This window comes from Capsicum annuum, chromosome 2 (assembly GCF_002878395.1).
Source record: "Capsicum annuum cultivar UCD-10X-F1 chromosome 2, UCD10Xv1.1, whole genome shotgun sequence".
Taxonomy (NCBI): domain Eukaryota; kingdom Viridiplantae; phylum Streptophyta; class Magnoliopsida; order Solanales; family Solanaceae; genus Capsicum; species Capsicum annuum.
In genome coordinates this window covers 154,159,019-154,180,421 of record NC_061112.1, presented here as the reverse complement: position 1 = coordinate 154,180,421, position 21,403 = coordinate 154,159,019, and the positions used below count along the sequence as shown (strand labels likewise).

General features: G+C 36.8%; 2 protein-coding genes across 3 annotated transcripts; one reads left to right on the top strand and one right to left on the bottom strand.

The window, feature by feature from the left end:
• The first annotated feature begins 4,657 nt into the window (after nt 1–4,657).
• LOC107860799 (DNA cross-link repair protein SNM1) lies at nt 4,658–7,699 on the top strand. 2 transcript variants are annotated; one of them, XM_016706283.2, is made up of 9 exons: nt 4,658–5,208; nt 5,289–5,469; nt 5,557–5,796; nt 5,876–6,020; nt 6,418–6,552; nt 6,646–6,712; nt 6,792–6,869; nt 7,019–7,071; nt 7,214–7,699. In XM_016706283.2, exons 1-9 carry the CDS (start codon nt 5,007–5,009, stop codon nt 7,310–7,312), a joined length of 1,200 nt encoding a protein of 399 aa, XP_016561769.2. In that variant the 5' UTR covers nt 4,658–5,006; the 3' UTR covers nt 7,313–7,699. The 2 variants fall into 2 exon arrangements, with proteins under 2 accessions (XP_016561769.2, XP_016561768.2); XM_016706282.2 differs by having other exon boundaries at nt 5,286–5,469.
• A 637-nt stretch (nt 7,700–8,336) lies between these two features.
• Nucleotides 8,337–20,525, bottom strand: LOC107860800 (ATP-dependent DNA helicase At3g02060, chloroplastic). Its single transcript, XM_016706284.2, has 14 exons — nt 19,825–20,525; nt 18,431–18,656; nt 17,891–18,136; nt 16,918–17,052; nt 15,912–16,036; nt 15,541–15,680; nt 15,336–15,406; nt 13,102–13,263; nt 11,954–12,040; nt 11,549–11,722; nt 11,315–11,359; nt 9,256–9,612; nt 8,681–9,049; nt 8,337–8,563 (listed from the first exon to the last, which is right to left on the bottom strand). Exons 1-13 carry the CDS (start codon nt 20,439–20,441, stop codon nt 8,948–8,950), a joined length of 2,487 nt encoding a protein of 828 aa, XP_016561770.2. The 5' UTR covers nt 20,442–20,525; the 3' UTR covers nt 8,337–8,563; nt 8,681–8,947.
• Nucleotides 20,526–21,403: the final 878 nt, after the last annotated feature.

Genomic DNA, 21,403 nt, shown 5'->3' with positions numbered 1-21,403 from the left:
CAAAAGTTGACAACAGTTGGGCTTATGATATCCCAGTACTTTTGATATAGTAGAGGATGGATACCATCAGGCCTAGGAGCTTTGTCAGGTTTAAAGGAAAAAATAGCTGACTTAATCTCGCTAGGTTCAGGAATGGCCTCTAGTCTCGAATGGTCCTCATTACAAATGGATCCTCTAGAGGAGTTAAGAGCAGCATGATGTTTTGTAGAGTACAGGGTGTTGTAGAATTGGAAGATAGAGTTTTTTATTTCCTCTTCAGAGTAGCTCCAATTCCCTAAATCATCTTTAAGAGAATTGATTCTATTTCTTCTTCTCCTTTTTATTGCAGAGGTGTGAAAGAATTTGGTATTACAACCCCCTTCAGCAAGCCAGCTTATCCTGGATTTCAGTCTCTAAAACTCTTGCTCTTATCGCAGGATTAAGCTATAGTCCCTAACCAAGGTGAGCTCTAGGTCCTGCAAAAAGCGGCTATGTGGGTAAGCTTTAGATCTTTGGATACCCTCAATTATTGCAAGAATATTTCTTTTTTGTGAAAAATGTTTCCAAAAATATCTATATTCTATCTAATGATGTGCTTTTGGAAGTGGGCTAAAGCTTGAGTAAAATTTAAGGTTGAGTCAAAAAATTGCCTAACCATTTCTGGAAAAGAAAGATGAGAGCACCAGATTGTTTCTATTCTGAAAGGCTTGGCACTGATGGGATGGTGCCTTTTGAGACAAAGCAGCAAAGGGGAGTGGTCCGAATGAGTCCTTAGGAGAAGTGTAATAGAAGTTTCAGGGGAAAAATCTATCCAAGCCTCATTAGCAAAACATCTATCTAATCTTTCTAAGATAAGGGAACTTCTATTCCTATACCTTTTATTAGTTCAGGTAAATTTGCTTCCTCTGAACCCTAAGTCAATGAGGCCACTATAGTTGATGCAATCCCAAAAGTGGAAAGCTTTGTTGAGGTTTAAACTATTTTCTCCAAATTTCTCAGAGGAGGAGAGAATTTCATTGAAGTCCCTACCCACCAACCAGGCTTTGTTTAGATCATTCCTAATGGTATCAAAAAAATCTACAAGTTGTTTTCAAAGGACCTTCTTATCTTGAAAATGGTTACTAGCATAGATAGCAATGAAGTACCAAAAAGAAAAGGGGTTGCTCACCTGAATAGTTACATGGATACCTTGGGGGAAGATGTTGATGTCACTAATACTGAGATTATCATCATTCCACGTGATGACCAGACCCCCTGAGCTTTTAACAGCAGGATATTGAATTTCTTTTGAGTACCCCAGGTCTTCAGCCAGGTTATTGTGATCCCTCATCCTGGTTTCTAGGAGTGCCAGGATGATAGACTTGTGCATCTCTATCACGGCTTTGCAATGCCTCTTGAATTCAGCATTGTTCGCCCTCCTAGTATTCCAAATGATACAATTTATCATTGGCATGGTTGGTATGTCCCAATCTTGGATATCCATTAGGATCTTCTTGCCCCTCCCCATTACAAAGTCTTGCTTCTTTCTCTTCCTGGATAGAGGGGACATCTTGGTCTTGTAATAAGTCCCTATCGCAGGACTTGGGGGAACAATCTCTAAGTCTAGCTTGTTGATCTCTTTAGGAATAAGAATAATGGAAATCTCGCTTGTTACCTTTTCAAATGTGAGATGGACTGGCCTTTCTAGAGTTATGACTTCGATTCTTGGAACTTTCAATATTTGCAGTATTCTCTCTAATTCCACGTTCCCTTCTCTTAGTGCTTCCAATGTTTTATCCCTTTTCCAGTTCAAGGGTGGGTTCAGAAGAAGGCCTGTAGATATTAGCTTTGTCTGTCCCTCCCCAGAGACGTTCATAAAAAGAGTCCTCTGTTCCAACAGCTCCTCCCTTTTGAGTGGGAAGAAGGGTAGAGTCTGACTCATCACTATCATTTTTGCATTCATTACGGAGTTGGGGGGATTGGATTTGGTTGATTGGTCAGGTTCATAAGGGTTGTCATCCATATGTTCTGACCATATGATTTGAGCCCCTGATTTATCCCGTCCATGATTATCTAAGCCAGATAATGGGGGTTCTGAATGAGAATTTGGAAGTGAATCCCTTCCCAGGTCAAGTGAAGAGGCACCACTTGCTCTAATAAACCCATTTCCATCCAGGATGTTGGCTGGTGGTCTATTGGTAGTGGTGGTGTGGTGAATGTTATGGAGATCTAGCTTGTACTGTGAGGTGGGCTTGTCGGAGTCCTCATTATCATTATTTTCTAGAGTAGGGAGAAGGGGAATAGAGTTATGGTTATTGTGATGGTAAGTAGTCTCGGTGGGAAAATTATTAGGGTAGATAATATCTTGAGTGTCTCCTTCCCCCGTCATTTCAATAACCTTGATTTGATTGTTAGTAGGGATATTTTTTGTTGGGTTGGGAGCCTTCAAAGAGTTGTTGCAAGAAGAAGGAGGTTCTGTATTTCTAGGTGTGAAGATTTTTTGATTATGAGATAAGACCTATGTGTTGGGATTAACATTGCTCTCCTTTTTTGTTCCTAAGGGATTATTAGTCATAGAAACATTAAGTTGGTTATTTAGACCCCGGGTCCCCTTGGAGTGGGCTTCAGAATTAGGCTTTGGATTTGGGCTAACCAAATCTTTCCCTTTGTTTGTATGTTGAGAATATTTTGTCTAAGCCCATTTAGAACTTTGGCCCGCTTGATAATTGGGCCGACCCTAATTTGGAGCAAACATTTGAGGTGGTGCTTTGCCCTTTTCGCCCCCATTGGTTTCAGATGGGGATGCTGAGGGCCCGATCTGGTCATCCTGATGGTTAGAAGACTTACCTGGAGTCTCTCTGCTTGTGTGATTTCGAATGTAGCTTGTCTTACGATCTTTCCCTCGCTTGAAGACGACCGTCTGTCAATCCTGCACCTGCTCTTCAGTTGCATTTTGATGCTTCGGCGTCTATGCATTTGGTGTTGCTGGTAGTGGTAAATAAATTTTGCATCCCGTGGCAGTGTGGCCAAGACATCCGCAACCTTTGCAGAGGAACCCCTCACCTTCGTATTGGATTTGTTGCAGATGGCTCCCTATTAGTATTAATGCCAGTAATGACGTCTCAAGTGGGATCTGGACACAGATGCGTACATTGCGTCCTCTCAAGGTGGAGGTTGTGCATGTAACAATTTTGACGAGTGTTCCAAACATTTTTCCTATGCATTCAAAAATTCCCAAATAGTAGAATTCTGTAGGCATTTGAGGTAAACGGATCCAAATCACAGTACTCTGAATCTTTGATTCTGTTGGTACGAACTTGGGTTCTCAAATTCTCACTGAGAGGTAAGTTCTTGCAATGAACCAGGGACCTTGTTATATAGCTCTTTTCTGGTATTCTTCACTAGAGAATTTCACTGTGAAGAATTCTTTTCCCAGATCTATAAGAGCAAAGCTTTCCTGAATTTTCTATATGTCAGTCAATTTAGTCTTGAGATATTGGTGGTTGAATTTTCTACCCACCGCTTTAATGATGACTGAAAATCTTCATAGCCCGTAGATCCGTTGCTTGTCTTCCGTGGAGAGTGTTATCAAGCCATTCGTATCCTTTGGTGGTCCTTGTTTTGAACCTGTATTACAAGAGAGGGACTAATCTGTGGAAGTATGGTTGTTTCCTTTAACCATATCCTTGTAGCATGTCTTGTTAGAAGAGTCAATTGCCATTTAGCTTTCATTTTCGTCCGGTGGTTCAGGTGGATTAAGGTGGACTTGGGGAATTTCAGGCATTACTGGAAAGAGATTCTTGACAATATCACAAGCTTATCATCCACTTTGACACTTTAAATATGAATTGAGTGTACTACTCTTTAATATAATACTCTCACATAAATGATTGGCAAAGATTGGTAAAAGTAATAATATTAATTACAATTTTGTTTACATTTTAAATAAATAATTGGTAAATATAAAATGATACATTTCTTTTTATAAAATACAAACTTATGTATCACCTTTTTTATTTAAAAATGCGAAATCATAATATAAAATTGCATGTCCAAACATCGATCATATCTCATGATTTTCAAACGATGAGATTTAATTGCAGGTCCAAACACCTACTTAATGCTCCTACGAGAAATGATAACTCCAACTACATCAAATCCACACATTTTTCACTTGATTTTGGGTCTAGTTTTCAAATTGAAAAGAATAGGTTTTGTTTGGCCATGGAGTATTATTTTTTCTTTTGAATAAATTATTTATTTAAAAATTAGTATTTGGACATAAAAATTAAAATATAATATCAAATTATAGTTAAAATTAAAAAATATCTCAAAAATTATTTAGATATAATTTGAATTACTATTATTTTTTAATTTTTAAAAATACTTTTAAATGAAAAATACTGATTCACTTGCTTAAAAAAATGTATTTTTTCAACTCAGCAATTTAATGTCACATAAGCATAAAAAAAGTTTAAAATTGTGTATTTTGATGAACTGAATGGTTCAAATAACAAAGGACTAAGTAGATGTATCTATTTTATAAACGAGAATAAGTATAAGAGCTGTTAGACCATTTCACCTTAAATTTTTCCATTGTTCTTGCAGATACCACTCATGCAATTCCTTCATTATAGTTTTGGACCTTATTTGAATGAACTTATTTTACGTTAAAATAATTCTTAAATATTTTTGTTGAAGTGTTCTAAAAAAAATAAAAATACTTTTAAGTAGTTATTTTTAAGTGAAAAAAAAATAAAAAATCAAAAGTCCTGTGTAAGAGTTACTCCACTTTTTGGGTGCATTTGGAACGATGGCGATTATCCGTAAATGGCCATCGTTTGATGTGGTATGTATGGTGCAATTAAAGAACAGGCAATTGAAAAGGTAGTGTGATAAAATTGGGAAAAGAGAGGGTCCACTCCACTCCCGTCCCCAAAAAAGATTTTGAATAGTAAATAAAAGTTTAGGCGGGAAGAAGTGAAAGGAGTAGAAAGGTGCACGTGTAATGAGATTTGGGGGTGGAAGGAAGAGAGGAGGGATGTGAAATGGAGACGAAGAGGAGTGATGTTGAGGAGTGGAAGAAGAAGAAGAAGAAGAGAAAGAGAGTGACGATGAAGCAGAAGAATCTATTCGAGTTGTGGGGCCTCAAAGATCCTCATCCCAAACCCCCTGACCCTGATGATGTGCAACAGTCGAGAGCTGCTGCTGCTTCTCCCCTTAATTGCCCCTTCTATAAGAAGATCCCAGGTCGCTCGCTCACTTTCTTTCTACTCATCGTTTTCACTCCTCTCCATCTTCCCATCCTTAACTAGTAAATAATGCAGCAGGAACCCCCTTCACTGTCGACGCCTTCCGCTATGCTCCCGTCAAAGCCTGCTCTGCCTACTTCCTCACCCACTTCCACGCCGATCATTATATTGGCTTGACCAAATCATGGTCACATGCCCCGATCTACTGTACCAACCTCACTGCACGCTTACTTAACATCTCTCTTTATGTTGCTCCATCGTAAGCAAGACACCACCTAGCTTGTCCTTTTCCCTTATTATTATTATTATTATTATTATTATTACCTATCATTATATTCTTTTGCAGTTTCATCTGTCCTCTCGAATTAGGTACTGAATACAACATTAAAGGAATCAAAGTTACCATGCTTGATGCTAATCACTGCCCTGGTGCTGCTCTCATTCACTTCCGCCTCCCAAATGGACAATCTTACTTGCACACCGGAGACTTTAGGGCTTCCAAGCTCATGCAATCCTATCCCCTTCTTGCAACCCAACGTATTAATCTACTTTACCTTGACACAACCTATTGCAATCCAAAGTACAGGTATTCATTCTCTCTTTCTATCTTCTCTCTCGTGGATGCTGTGTTTGTTCACAGTTGTAAAGCCATTTATCCATTCCAGGTTTCCTTCAAAAGAAGATGTTCTGGAATTTGTTGTAGGCGTCACAAGAAGATATTTGAATAATCATCCAAAGACCATCGTGGTTGTTGGTGCATACACCATTGGAAAAGAACAAGTGTATCTTGCCATTTCCCAGGCACTAGGGGTATCTTAGCTTCTGAATATTTTGTGATTTCTTTATGATCTTAATCGATATTATGACTTGATGTATATCTAGCAACCCTATAAAGGACATCAAAGGCTTCTGAGTACTTTACCAATTGAGAGTTGTTAGGAAAAAACACATTGACCATTTAGCAGAAGATGAAACTGCTGCGCTCCTATAACTTAAGTTCTAAAAATCCTTCTCTTTATGGATGAATAACATGTCATATGACACCAACATATTGAAATTTCATTTGTCTTTTTTTGGACAAGGTAACAATTTATTACATTACAAGGTGCTTGTTCATGCTAAATTTTATGCTGTCTATTTGCTTAAGGAAGTGAACTTCTATCCAATATATTAGCTGACTGGGTTTATTATAAACACTTGTTCATAGGTAAAAATATATGCAAATGCCTCCAGGAGGCGCATTCTTCGATCTTTTGGCTGGGCTGGAATTTCTGAAAATCTGTCAACAAATGGGAAGGATACACCTTTGCACATATTGCCTATATCATCCTTGAGATTTGAGGTCTGCATTAGCACCTCAACACCTCCTTTAGATGATTAATGGATTTTCCGATCCTTCTATAACTTCTTCTGTTTATTATATTTTTTTTCCAAGGTGCTGCAGCGTTATTTGGAATCACAATACGGACAGTACACTAGCATGTTGGCATTCCGACCAACAGGTGACTCATACACAAATTGTTATTTATGAGTGGATTTCTGTCCCTTATGCAAACGATCCTTACCATTACCTTTTTTCAGGTTGGACTTACTCAGAGACCATAGGGGAGAATCTAAACTTAATAAAACCCACTTCTAAGGGCAACATCACTATTTATGGTGAGATAAATCGGTGCTTCTCGGGAGGTTTAGATCCTACACATTTTTTATTTATAATTTGTGTTGTTCGCTGTATGTTACAACTGCTTTTTGTGGCTCCTAATTGGCTGAAGTTGAATCAACCTCTCTACTGCATTAATTTCCTGCAGGTGTTCCATACAGTGAGCATTCTAATTTCACAGAGCTGCAGGAATTTGTGCAGGTTGAGATGTTTTTGTACAATTCTTTTGGCTTCTTTTAATATTTAGTTAACTGGTAGAACTCCCAAGTGGATGTTTTGGTCTTTCCCTTTAAAATTTTGCAAAATATTGCTATCGCAATTATGAAAATATTTGGTTTTGCAGTTTCTGAGGCCAGAAAAGATAATTCCTACCGTCAATGTTGGAAATCCTGTTAATCGTGGCAAGATGCAATCATACTTCCAGCAGTGGCTGAAAGCCTGAAAGAGGAGCTGTTCTTCTGGAGTTGTGTAGAATGGTTATTCTATTCTTTCTAATTCTTCTGCAGATTTGGACGTGGATTAGATAGGTGATTGAAATGGGAATGATGGTTAATGATGGTTATACTGTTTGACAAGAGTGTTTTTAATCTCACCTGGCGAGGCAAAAGATCTATCAGCCTCCATTCTTGCTGGACTGCACGCTATGCAAGGTAGTTTTAAATCCTAGGAATTTGTCTTAGTAATCAATTTTCTTTTGCAACTCAGAAACCCAACCGATGTCCTAGTAAAGGCAAAAAGGCCTTTTGAACTACTTTTAATGAACTGATTATTTTCAACTATTGTATAAACATTGGTTATATTCTAATGAGTTTGTCTTAAAGACAGTTAATAGAGTTGCAGTAAGGTAGGATTCATTTCAGTTGTCATTCTGTGGGCTCGACTGCTGGAATCAATGTCAGCAATTGACAAGAAATTTCTTTCTTTTGTATTTGTCGAGTCCGGATTCAAAATATGCCGTTACTTTAAAAAAAGTGATCAATCTATGTCATAGATATAGAAAGTTACCAAAGTATGTTTGTGCACTTATTTAGTGCATAATTCTTTTAGATTTTGACGAGGCTGCTGTAAACGATGTTACAAAGTAAATTTTAAGATTGTACATTTTCTTAATGCACTAAATAAGTACGCAATCTTTAAATTTACTTTTTTCACACCATTTGCAGCAGCTCCGCCAAAATTTAAAAGAATTATGCAAATAAATACACAAAGCATACTTTGGTCACTTTTTTAAAGTGACGGCATATTTTTATTTTGGTTCCGGACTCGTATTTGTCAATAAGTGTAGTATCTTTTTTCTTCTCAAATGAATCATTCCGCTTATTAATGTCTTTATTATCCATTCGCAATTTTAGCTAATAAGAAGAATGCAGCATCAGTTAAGACTTGTAAATCATATTTGGCCCAAATGTCTAGGATAAATATGCAGCATAAATTCCATGAAGCGCCATAATTCAGAAAGAAAAAAATGTCATGAAGAGGTGACATCTAATATAAAGAGAAAGGAGGCAAGGGTCCAGGGAACGTGAAAGACACATTATGATATTCCATGTTCTTTCCCTATTCAAATAGGCTAATGAAGGATCCTAACTGTTTTCTGTTGGCACATAAATATTTCTTTCACAAGAAACAGAAAATCATTTTCACAGTACATCAATATAATCTTGTATCCTGTATTCACACAACTCTGCTAGTCCTGCACAGTGAAAAAGCAAACCAGGTCTCTCACGATTAGGAGACAAAAAGTACAAATAGAAAATGAAAAGAAGAATAAACCAAAGATAAAACTCATTGAACTGAAAAGTTAAAGTACCTCATCTCAGAAGACAATGCACTCCTCGTGGCTTTTACTTCTGATTGTTCGAGAGGCATGGAAAATGCCAGATGCATATCACATAATATGCTTTAATAGACGATCTATCTCGATATTTCATACCGTGCATGTGGAGACAGCCACTGATGAGAGACACGCTTCTAATATTCTTAATTAAACCAACCGCCCGAAACCCTATTATAGCAACGGGCGATGGCCATGGGGCTGCCTACTAGATGTAGTAAGAATCACATTTCATTGAACGGACTAATATTTTATCAAGGTCGGCAATGAGGAATATAATTCTGCTAGGCATTGGAAGATCCAATTCAGCAACTGTTCTTTAGGTAGCTCCAAGAGCAGTTCTGCCTGAATAAGACGCACCATTACACAAAGCCACTTAAATATGGAAAACATACCTTCCACATTAATTTCTCCCCTTTCTTTCAAATGAAGAATATGGAACCTTAGTCGATTATATAGGTATAGAGAAGATGGTAAGATCAACAACATACCCAGTGTACTTCCACAAAGTGGGGTCTGAAGAGAAGATAGTAAGATCAACAAAACAATACCTTTATTTGACCATCTTCAAATATCAGAGAATTCTGATGAATATCTGAAGTTGCTGAATCAGTAATCAACTTGAAAACCTTTTTTGACATGTTTGTTTTCATGCCAACCATCTTTCCTGAAGCATATATGCTGGTAATTCCTAAATCTGCTGCCATTCTTCTGATATAAAGCTTCTTCAATAGGATTTCCATAGAGTAAGGTTCTTTGCCATACTGACGCCTCAGGTTTTCCGTAAATTGCATCAAGCTGAAAATGTCCTTTTCAGCTGCTTTTTCAGCGCCATTAATGATTTGCATGGGGTTTTCCAAATGGTTTATGTACTCGGAAGGAAGATGAGGGTTTATATTGATATCAAGCTGAGACAGTAAGTGTTAGAATTTTAAAAGGTTATACCCATTTATTTGCAATTGTCAATAGAAGTAGTTCAGCAGATAAGCTATAGGCTATATCTTTCACACTGGATGTGCGAAAGCAGAATCAGTTTAACGGGAGACACAAATTCTTACAAGCTATTTGTAGAACCACGTATTCCTATATGAAGCCGTTTCCATGTGTCTAGCAAACCAATGTGGTCATGCTCAACATTTTAGCTAACTAACCCAGCTTAATTCCCTGATCATGCGTTCCAATTCCAAGAATGTCTTTATTTTTCTAACTTGTAGCCTTACTACATGTTCAGAAGAAAGATACGATGATAAGGCAGTAAATTAGAAACTCGACTGAAAAAACTAAATTATTGCATTCTTTCTTGTGCCCTTTTAACAATTCCGCTCTTCGTATTGATCATTTATTATCGTATAGTTTCTTATCTTCGTCGTTGTTCCGTTGCATTCTTTCTTGTGCCCTTTTAACAATTCATTAAACTTCATGCAATAAAGTAGAGGTTTTTACTTTTGACGTTCCATATAAGACATATAATTACCCAATTACTTAAAAACCCTCTACATTATTAACCATCTTTTCCGCTTTTAATTAATTCTCCATTTAACCAAACTACTTGACCTATTTTCTTTTTGGGAGCGACATAAATTTCATACTATTGAAAATCCTCCACTCTTAACAAAACGAAATAATCTGAACTGATGCTATCCTAGATATTTCAAACTTGATGCCACATCTTTCAAACTTACTACTTCACTTTTCCAACTTCATTACCTCGACTAATTTCAAGAGGTACTTGCCACCTCACACCAACACAGTTTATAAGTATGGGTAATTTTGTCCACCAAGGCTTAGTAAGATTGGAAGAAATCACCTAGTTTTTAAACTATTATGTTAAACGCTCTTTTATCAAAACCCAAAGTACTAACTGATTAAATACTTTAACCCACCCCTAATAATCAACATACATCAAGTCAGGTCATGCATTTTGAGATGGAATGAGTACATTTCTTTGATATATTTCATCCCACATTGAAAATTTAATACTATAGTACCTAGTATATAACAACTTTTCATATATTTAATGGCTATTTCAAGAAACCCCCTTTAATTTTGAAATAACAGTGAGAAAACTTGTTTATATTTTCTTTATATAACTGCAACTTATGCACAATTAACAAAAGAACAAAGAGAAGAACGATCGTGCAGATCCATCTCAATTGTCAACTCTTGTTTTATAAGTTCTTTCTTATCCATAGTAGACTAGTATATCTTTCTAGGATAAGAACATGATAAAAGCATAATTGGCTGTGTTTATGAAAAGCTCATAATCCACATTCCACCGTAGTAGTTAGGCTAATTCTGATTGTACATGACGCAACAGTTAGTAGTTCAAGAATAGTGACCCAAAATTATTCATCTTTTAAGATCCAAATTTCTCTGGTTGACATTCCAACCAATCATTTAAGAAATCAATGATTAATGACAGTTCCTCAAAATATTCATCTTTTAAGATCCAAATTTCTCTGGTTGACCTTCCAACCGATCATATAAGAAATCAATGATTAATGACAGTTCCTCAAAATATTCATCTTTTAAGATCCAAAAGATGGTACAAAGGATTTGGTACTCGAAAAATGGACCAACTTATGGAAAAGATAAGAGAGCATTAAATACCTTCATTGCAGGATACGGAACTGATATTACACGATGCTCATCAACCTGGAATAACATAAAGATAACAGATCTCATAATCTTTCATTTTGAAAGGTCCATCACTGATGCATAGACATATCATAATCTCCAAAAGGGGGGGATAGCATGGAGAAAGCAGTGCTGTCTTAGGAACATACCAGTCAATTTCACCTTTGTAACTAGTAATAATGGAGTAAAAGGATGATGCAAACAGACCTTTGACAAGCTTTCAAACAGCATCTCAAAGAATAGATCAATGCCCACATTGCCGACATCCCCTGTCTGTTGCTCCCCAAAAATATTGCCAAATCCTCTAATAGCCATGTCTCTTTCTGCAAGCTGAAAACCCTGGCCAAGTTCACAGCACTCTTCAAGAGCAGCAAGCCTCTCCTAAATTGTCAAATGAATGCCATGTTACGGCCATAACAAATATCAATCTTCAGCAAATAAATTCACATAACGTGCATGTTACAGAATTCGTCCTTGATAAGATAAAATTAGAATCCCTGTTCTGTTGGAGAGTACCGCAACATTACCAGAATAAACGCAAGAAGACAGAATATATGAACCATCTCCTACATATCCTGTCATGAAAAAAAATATAGAGGAAAAAGAGCATACTAGTGCATGGTCAGAAAGAAGTGATTTGTCAGGATAAAATAAGTGTGCATGAGCTTCTTTATCCGCCCGTCCAACCCTTCCACGCAGCTACAATAATCAAAGCGAGAGTAGGAATTACAAAGAGTATAAAAGTTGCAAATAAAATTATAACGGTCAATGACAACAATAGCTAAGAATCTACAAAGTGAAAATATGGAATTGTCAAAAGCATATCATCATGGCCTGATTAGCCCATGGTGATAATATGAGTCTCATAAAGTCTGCTAAAAGACATCTGAACTGCGAAAACTATAGTTTCAACATAAGCTATTAAGAGAGACAAGTTAATCAGTTAGCTAACAGTGGAAGGGCCCAAGTTCTGAAATTAAGGCTGAAAATCTTTGGACCAATCAACTTTAGTAGCCAGTACAATGAAAAAGAAACCAGGAAAGATAAAAAAGATGCTTCTTCATTGGAGTTTGAAATCATTACATTAACTAAGTAGAAGATAATTGATTGGCTTCATCACTGCAGCTGCAATAGCAGGCCACCCAAGGTCAACATCAGAAGAGAACCAAACCCCAGAAATTCCTCATGAAAGAAACAAGAGAAGACTTCACTCAATATCACAGAAAGGCTGATTCAATGACATTTGTTCTCTCTCTGTAACAAATCCTTCTCAAAAAAATCTGAGCTTGACTGAAATGCCACTACAAAGAAAATACCACTATTTATGCCATTGAACTTAGATGTAATCTCAAAACCTCAAGGAGTTTTTGAATGTAACAAATACTTGCTACATTAAAACCCAGCTACTAAGTTATCCGACAAGATAATTTTCTCCTTTAGCACCAACCATCTTGTCTGATTAATCAGGTACATTAAGGAAACAGGCAGATTCTATATTAACTTAGAGCTGGGGAAACAGCACATGCTGTCAAGGAATATCTAATTCATGTAAAACTGAACAAAAGGTTGTGTCCAAATAAACTATGTTTCTATCACTTATGCCGAAGAAAATCAATCGATAAAAACAAATGATTTGATTCCTAGTTTCAATGTCTCTTATGTAGTGCAGGAAATAACTACCAATAGGAGCGGAAAACAGCATGACACCAAAATCTTGCTGCTTGTTTAGGCAAGAGATTGTGCATTTCAAAAAAAAAAACCTGATACAACTGTGCAAGTCCAAATTGCTGAACATCTTGAATGATGATTGTGTTTGCATTTTGAATATCAAGGCCACTTTCTACTATGTTTGTACATATAAGAATTCTAATATCTCCCCGTGCAAATCTTTCCATAGTTTCCTCAAGCTGTTTTGAGTATTGCTGCCAAAAAAGATGAAATGGTATGTTATACCACCAGAACTGAACAATGCCAGGTTGATGTTATCTAAATATGAGTTCATATCTTAGATTAATGTCTAAAGACTTGATGAACGTAAGTATATTGTCAAAGGTAATACTTATGAAAAAAGCACAAACTTTTTAGCACAATAGCAAGAACAAATGAATCAAAAACCTAAACTCTACTTTAGTACAAGTGAAACAGAATTAGTAATATCAGCCACCATTACTATTGCGAGAAGGTGACGTGACCCTTTAAAGAATTTGCTTGCACTATTGTCCCGCCATAATAATCAATCTATCAATTGACCCCGCTTCAACCCAAATCAATTGGAGGGGGATACTGTTAGAATATGAGTAGGAATAGAAATAGCATATAAAATCCTACATGGAAAAGGATTGTAATGTAGTGTCGCACTTGGAAAAGGATTGGAATGCAATGACTATAAATAGGATCTCAGAGTAATAATGTAGTAACAACCATTCAATAATATTTTTCTCTTATATTTCTCATATCGTATCAGAACCTCTACGAACTTGATAGAGAATCAAAGAGTTTTTGCCGCCGGCGGGCGTCTAGCCAATGATTATGTTAGCAAAGCTGGGTCACCGTGTATCTTTTCGGTGATTATTTTCTTATATCTGATTTGCATGTGCATCTTTCCGGTGACTACTTTCACATATCTGATTTTCGTAGCACCGTGCATCTTTCCATACTACTTAGATTTAATTTACGCAGTACTACCGTGCATCTTTCCAGATTACTTTCTCATAGCTGAGTTGCAAAGTATCGTGCGTCTTTCCGATGACTCCTTAGATGTGATTTGCGGAGGGTCGTGCCATCATTCCGACCCTACCCATATAATTTCTCTTTTTCAGTAGGGTCGTGTCGTCATCCTGACCCTACCCACATAATTTATCTTTTCCTGTAGGGTCGTTCCATCATTCTAACCCTGCCCATATAATTTCTATTTCTCAGTAGGGTCGTGCCATCATGCCGACCCTGCCCATATAATTTTTTCTCAGATTGACCACTTTCAACCATCAAATATAATAATCCGGCGCATGAGCATGTTCTGCCTAGTTTTGGGGGGACTTTCTTGTTCAAAATCTACTCATCTCTTGATTTTGAGATGACCCACATTATATACCCGTTTTCAGCAGTTTTTCCAACGATAGATCAACTTTCCAGCGATGTTTACTACTTTCCGACCACTTTTTCAGTTTATTCTTTTTCAACTGAGGTCTCCAGACGTGCTTACCAGTTTTCTTGCAAATATCTTTACCAAGTCCCTACTGATCCTCGTACTAAATACATCCATAACAAGCTTGGTACATATGTCTTGTATGCACCAACTTAAGGGGAAGTGTTAGAATACGAGTAAGAAGAAGAATAGGAATAGCATATAGAATCCTACATGGAAAATGATTGTAATGAAGTGTCCTACTTGAAAAAGAATTGGAATATAATGTCTATAAATCGGGTCTCAGTGTAATAATGTAGTAACAACAATTCAATAACATTCTTCTCTTATATTTCTCACAGATACATGAATCATTTATCATGCTCTATTCAGGCACATTTCGTTGCAATACTAGATAATTTGCAGTAACTAGTTTAATATCAATAAATTGTACGGAAAAGGCCAAAAATGCCCCTGGACTAATCTCAAAAAGTCTAAATACACCCTTCATCCACCTATATTGCTAAAGTAAGATCCATGAACAAAAAGCTTTTGGCTCTCATTCCCGAAAATGTTACTCCCATATGATAAATCAGTTCTCAATTCCTCTCTTACAGTGTTCTACCTCATAAAGTTCCCTAGATTCATATATGCTTAGTCAAAAGGCATCAGATAGTCCAGAAGAGAACATTAATGAAGAACAGGGTTTAGTAAACGCAGAAGCTATGGAAGAAAGCTTAAAGAGTCCCATAACAGCTTAAGTCATAGGACATGACACATTGATTGATCACGTGATTGATTGATTGATCTTCCCATGTATTAACCTTCAATTGCTGAACTTAAAACAAACTCGTTAATTCCCATAATTACCTTTCCATGAGCAATAGCTATTTCAACATGTGGAAATGCTTGTTCTAAGAATTCCATAACATCCTCAAGACCTGCAAGTAATAGACAAACCCATGTAGCTATAATGAGTACAATGGATGAACTTCAGCAAACTCCTCTACAGCCTGCCCACCAAATTATATAATGCTACTCAAAATTAATGTGAATACAGCACAGAATGCCTTACCCTTAATGCGGGGCAAGACATAAAAAACTCGGCCACCACGGTCCAATTCATGCTTGATAGCTGATATTACTTTGTCCGTGCTGTAAGCTGAAAGATGTGTTCTTATCGGAACTCTCTCAGGAGGTGGTGTTGAGATCAAACTGTTTGAATGGAAAAGAAGATGAAGCAGCCAAAAAGCAAAACAGTCAAAAACTTGAGCAGGCAAAATGTTGAGTTGAATGTAACTTCATAATTAGTCAAATCTAGCCAACAATGACACTGCTAAATGAATGATACCCAATTTCAGCTGCTGGAGTGCCAAACAGTATAATGGATACTTCATCAACAGCCATCAGGGCTTTGATAAATTGAAACAAACCCGGTGGTATTACCTAGCGTCACGAAATCCAGTTAATGCTAAATATAGAGTTCTCGGAATAGGCGTTGCTGAAAGTGTAAGTACATCCACTGAAGTTTTAAATGAAGCAATTCTCTCCTTCTGTTTCACACCAAACCTCTGAAAAGACAGAACAATTTGGGAGATCAAATTTGATGAACCGTTTATAAGTATGAAGGATGTCCAAAACACACACCCAAACACATACACACTCTAACATCGGAAGGTTCAGGGTTAGCTATCTTCTTCAATCAATTCAGTTTACAATAGATTTCATTGATAACGAGAAAAACTTACTGCCATGAATAAATGAACACCGACTAGGTCACAGCTCCCCACTTCATCATGGGATCCTATCAAAAGAAAGAAATAACACCCTAGGCTTGCCCCATCTAATAAACTAACACACCTTTGCCTTGAACCTTCACGTTTATTCGGGCTTTGGCTATATAGCAACCTTTTTTCCTCTTGGGGTTTTGGATAATGTTTCTTTCAAGCTTTTTATCATCACGGGATAATAAGAAAATATAGTCATATTTGACCTTTTTATAGATCAAACGAAGAAATGCATCATAATGAAATTGATTTATACAAGGGAAACCAAAAATTAGAAAGAGGGAGTTTATGCATACTTTTTCCTCATTATAAGTCCTTACTTACAAAAGTAACCAACCTATTTCATCAATGACTAAATTCGAAATATTACTTCCTTTCGATGCAAATGACAAACAAATAATCAAAAATTTAATGGCACCCTAAGGTGTGGCCTAGTGGTCAATGTAGTAGGTTGAGAACCATTAGGTCTCAGGTTTAAATCCCAATAGAGACCAAAAAAACTAGGTGATTTCTTCCCATTTATCCCTAGCCTAGGTGGATAGAATTACCTAGTGGAAGGTGGAAGGTATCTCGTAGAATTAGTGAAGGTGCACACGAATTGGCTGTGATACCATGATTATCAAGAAAAATAAAAAATACAATGGCATTTAGATATGTGGAAATACCTGTTCCTCATCAACCACAAGTAGACCCAGATTATTATATTCAACCCGATTGCCAAGTAGTGAATGAGTCCCAACAATAATGTCCACACGCCCGTCTTTAATCATACTCAAGTACTCCTCTTTCTCTGACTTGGTCTTGATTGAGCAAAAGCAGGTCACAAAGAAAGCTAAAATTAGGATTCAGAATACAGGTTATGGTGCTTACTTGGACAAGCTAAACGACAGTGCCAACACCAAAGAACTAAAACAAAAATAACATATGTAAGGAGTTCGCATTGAGAACCATTACCACTCAGATTTTGGAAGGAAAATTCTAAAATGAAAGAGATAAAATGAATCATTTCTAGTTTACACTTCCTTGCATATTCGAACGGTCATTCTTTTGATTTTTCTTCTTAATAATCAAAGAGGCAGACAATAATTAAGAGGAGTATACAAATATAAAATAATATTAAACCATTTGAACAAGGTGATATATATATATATGTGTGTGTGTGTGTATAGTCAAAATAAATAACAATCAACAAAGCACTTGTTTGATGGTGTTAAGTCTTTTTGGATATGAAATGCAGGTTACCCTTTTCAATTAAAAAGAAAAAGAAAAATCAATAAAGCATGATTGTGAAACAGCCTCAAACTGCATAAAATCCTCAATGGCATAAGATTTAATGCGTCTAAATCAGTTTGACTTTCATGGAGGTTTATCAATGGAATTCCTTACTATAAGGCACTCTAATGAACTTAAGATACTTTTTCTTTCAATCAACCTATTGATCAAGAAAGTAAATCTTAAGAAATCATGAGATGAGAGAAGATAGGTTTACAATATGAGCGAATTTTTGGCATTGAAGATCGGGAGCAATCACATTCTTTTACCAAACAACCTACTATTCAGATGATGAAGAGTAGATGTTCAAGCAGAAAGCGCTTCTAAGGCATTAACCATGTATTTCTAAACATCGAGTTTATGTACCTGAAACCTGCTAAGGAGTCCAACTCTAATGTTAGGATATCTTGAAAATCTCTCTGAGATAACATCAAAATGTTGTTTAGCTAAAACTATAGTTGGCGCTAGAACCATAGCTTGCTTCCCTGCAGAGACTACACAGAAGATGGCACGCAGTGCAACTTCAGTTTTACCAAAACCAACATCTCCGCAAATTAATCTGTCCATTGGATTTTCCCTCTCTGTCAAGTCCCTTTCTACATCTGAGAAAGCCTGTCATTGGAATCCAAAACTGTAAGAAACAGAAAAGACATCATAGGTGAACCAGTAAAAACGATTGAACTTTGCAGACAGTGAGCAGCAATAAGTTATTCTGAATAGAATGTGGCTAAACAACAACACTGTTATCTTTTGGTGTTAAAATATTAATATATGTCCTGCTGAACCAAATGGATGAAAAACAATAATATACTTGATCAAAAAAAAATAATAGTAATAATTGCATCTAAACTATACATATGGAAAGAACCGAAAACAGCTGATAAAATGCAGAAGAGACAATTAAACCTGCTTCTGATCCGGTGTGGGCTGAAAAGGGAACTGAGATGCAAATTCAGCCATAGCTGGACTCTTTGGGTATGGAGGCCTTTTTTGTTTAAGCCTATGTAGGTATAGCTCCATTAGATCTACAACCATTTTCTGAACTGCTACTTTTCCCTTCATCCTTCTCCTCTCCCATGAACTAGTATCGCTTAACTTGCTCAAAGTCCTTGGCCTTTTGGTTTCATTGGGGCTGAATTATTTTAAAATGCACAATCAAATAGCAATTGAGACAAACTATCCGAAAAAGAAATTGATAATAAACGACATTTTCAGGTTTCCCTTCGTTCCACAGTTATTCATAACTCAAGAGAGTCTTTCCCAGGGTGGTGATAAAGGATTATAAAGGGCAAAGTTTGTATCTACATCTTAATAATCATATTTCTTCCAACACGAGAATCAGACCCCCATCTCACCTCTGGAAATGTGATATGCAGGCTAAGATAATCATAGAAAGAACTGATCCATTTCCTCTTTTGTTCAGCCTTTGCTAATTGAAAGAGAGGCCTTCAAATCAAAAGGACCAGAGCAATGTAAGGAGTGTCTAGAACAGACCAAAATATAAAACTCCTATGGCATCTTGGTATAAGATATATGCTCTTGACTGAAACCAGCAAACAGGCCTTTACTATTTGGCTAGCTTCACATGGGAAAATAGCTGGTATAGAGGGGTTGATTTTGCTAAAAGCTCATCTTCCCCTTTATGTAATAAAAAAGAGGTTCTTGAATACTCTCCATCATTCATGCACAAGGAACATGTTCCAGCAGGTCTTGTAGATATTTAACTCTGCTACATGCCCACTTGCTTGGCGCTAAGAAGCATGCTGGACTAAGAGAAAGAGGCTAACTTGAATTGAAAAGGCATCTTAAGTGATCAAGCGAGGAAGTATCATCCTAACTGGTGAAAATGTTATTCAAGAAATTGCTTAGATGGAGAGGCACAAAGCAAAATTTCTACTTGAAAAATCAAAATTCCTTTAATATTAAGGAAATTTGGCTATTATTCACCTTACCTTGTCAAATAAAAAAAGGAAATTTGACTATTGTCTATAGCTGGGAATTCATGACAAGATAATTGGATAGGACATAAATCTTTGTCAGATTGATGCCCTCTATTAGGACTGGAAAGGAGAGAAGGCCCCTTCAAGTTGTATTGGAGATTGAAGCAGTATTGGTATTGGTGAGGATGCAAAAATCTTCTCCACGTGAATGAAAGAAGTTACTGCACAGTTTTAAATACCAAAGGGGGGAATTGAACGAGTTGTAGCTCACTAGAAATTACTAGTAGTTTACTTACTAGTACGTGCAAATGTATAAGTAGGTGGTAGATAAAGAAGGGAGAGTGCTGTATAAGTACGTACAGATTGTAACGGTAGAGGAGACGAGCTGCCTGTTTAACGGGTAATTTACCCATACCGTCAGCGTACTCAATAAAGACGTATTCAATAGGCTGGTTGGAATCCTTGGGAAGGTCAAATTTGATGCCGACGAATCGTCCAATTCCAACCTTCCTGTGGACGACGTAATCGCCGGAACGGAGAGTGTAAGGGTCGACCTTGTAAGTAAAAGTAGGTTGAGGTGCATCAGGTGGAGCACCTTCTTGTCTGGCTCTGTCGGTTTTGAGCTTCTGGAGTCCCCTTTGCTGTTGCTGTTTGACGAGCTGAATGTACTTATCAGCCTCCTGAGAATCCATGGCGGGCCTATGAGGAGACTGATCTCTCTTAGCATGCTCCCGGCGAATTCGTTCATGGAGGAGAGAAATGGCGTCTCGTTCCTGCTCGTGCCGCAGTCGGGTAGGCAACTGGGTAGATACAGCAGCAGCATCGGCATTGAGGACCTTGGTGGTTAAGGTAATAGAAGAGGAAGAAGAAGAAGAAGAAGGAGGAGGAGGGGAGAAGGAGGGCTTTTGAGTAGTGGGGAAGAGTTTGCAGAGACGAGCTGTTGTGAGAAAGCCGAGGGAGGACCCCTTTGCAGCCATGGATGGATAAAACTAGTCACTTTTTTGCGACCGAGGAAGGCGGGTTTTCTTTCCACATTATCTCCTAACATTTTGTGACAAAAATAGAGAAAATTGTTACCGACCTTTAATTAAAATCCTAACTGCCCACTTATTTTAAAATAAAATTATTATCTTCTGAAAATCCCAAAATTAACAATCAGTCATTACAAATAAAAACATGATGTGATGTACGTGCCGTCACATCATATCACGTTATTGCTATATCATTTTTTATTTTTTATTCTAATAAAATAATAATTTAATATTATTATTTCCCAATTATTATTTTTCTTTCTTCTTCAATTCTTCTTCTTTATTTCTTCTTCTTCAATTCTTTTTCTTTTCCAATTCTTCTTCTTATTCAATGGCACCCAAAAACTCATCAATGACAATTATTATTTTTCTTTTTTCTTTTTTCTTTTTCAATTCTTCTTCTTCTCTTTCAATGGCATCCAGGAACCCATCAATGACATTTCTTCTTCAATAACATTCAAAAACGCATCAATGGCATTCAAAATTAATTTATCATCTTCATCATCTCCTCATTCAAGAATTCAAGTTCTTAAATTTTTTCAAGTTAATTCAGGTTCAATAACATTTCTTCTTCAATAGCATCCAAAAACTATCAATGGCATTCAAGATTAATTTATCATCTTCCTCGTCTCCTCATTCAAGAATTCAAGTTCTTAATTTTTTTCAAATTTTTTGAATCAAAGTTCTTAGTTCAAGTGAGAACTCATTAATAGCACTTCTTCTTCTTCTTCTTCAATGGCATCCAAGAAGTCGAATTACGTGAGAATGTTGAATAAAAAAGGTCAAAAGCCATTAATTACATGAAGCTGAATCGAATGTTGAATCAACGTGTTGAATCAAAATATTGAATCGAATTACGTGAAATTCATTAAAAAAAAAAGTCGACGGAATTTTGAATTTTCCGCCGC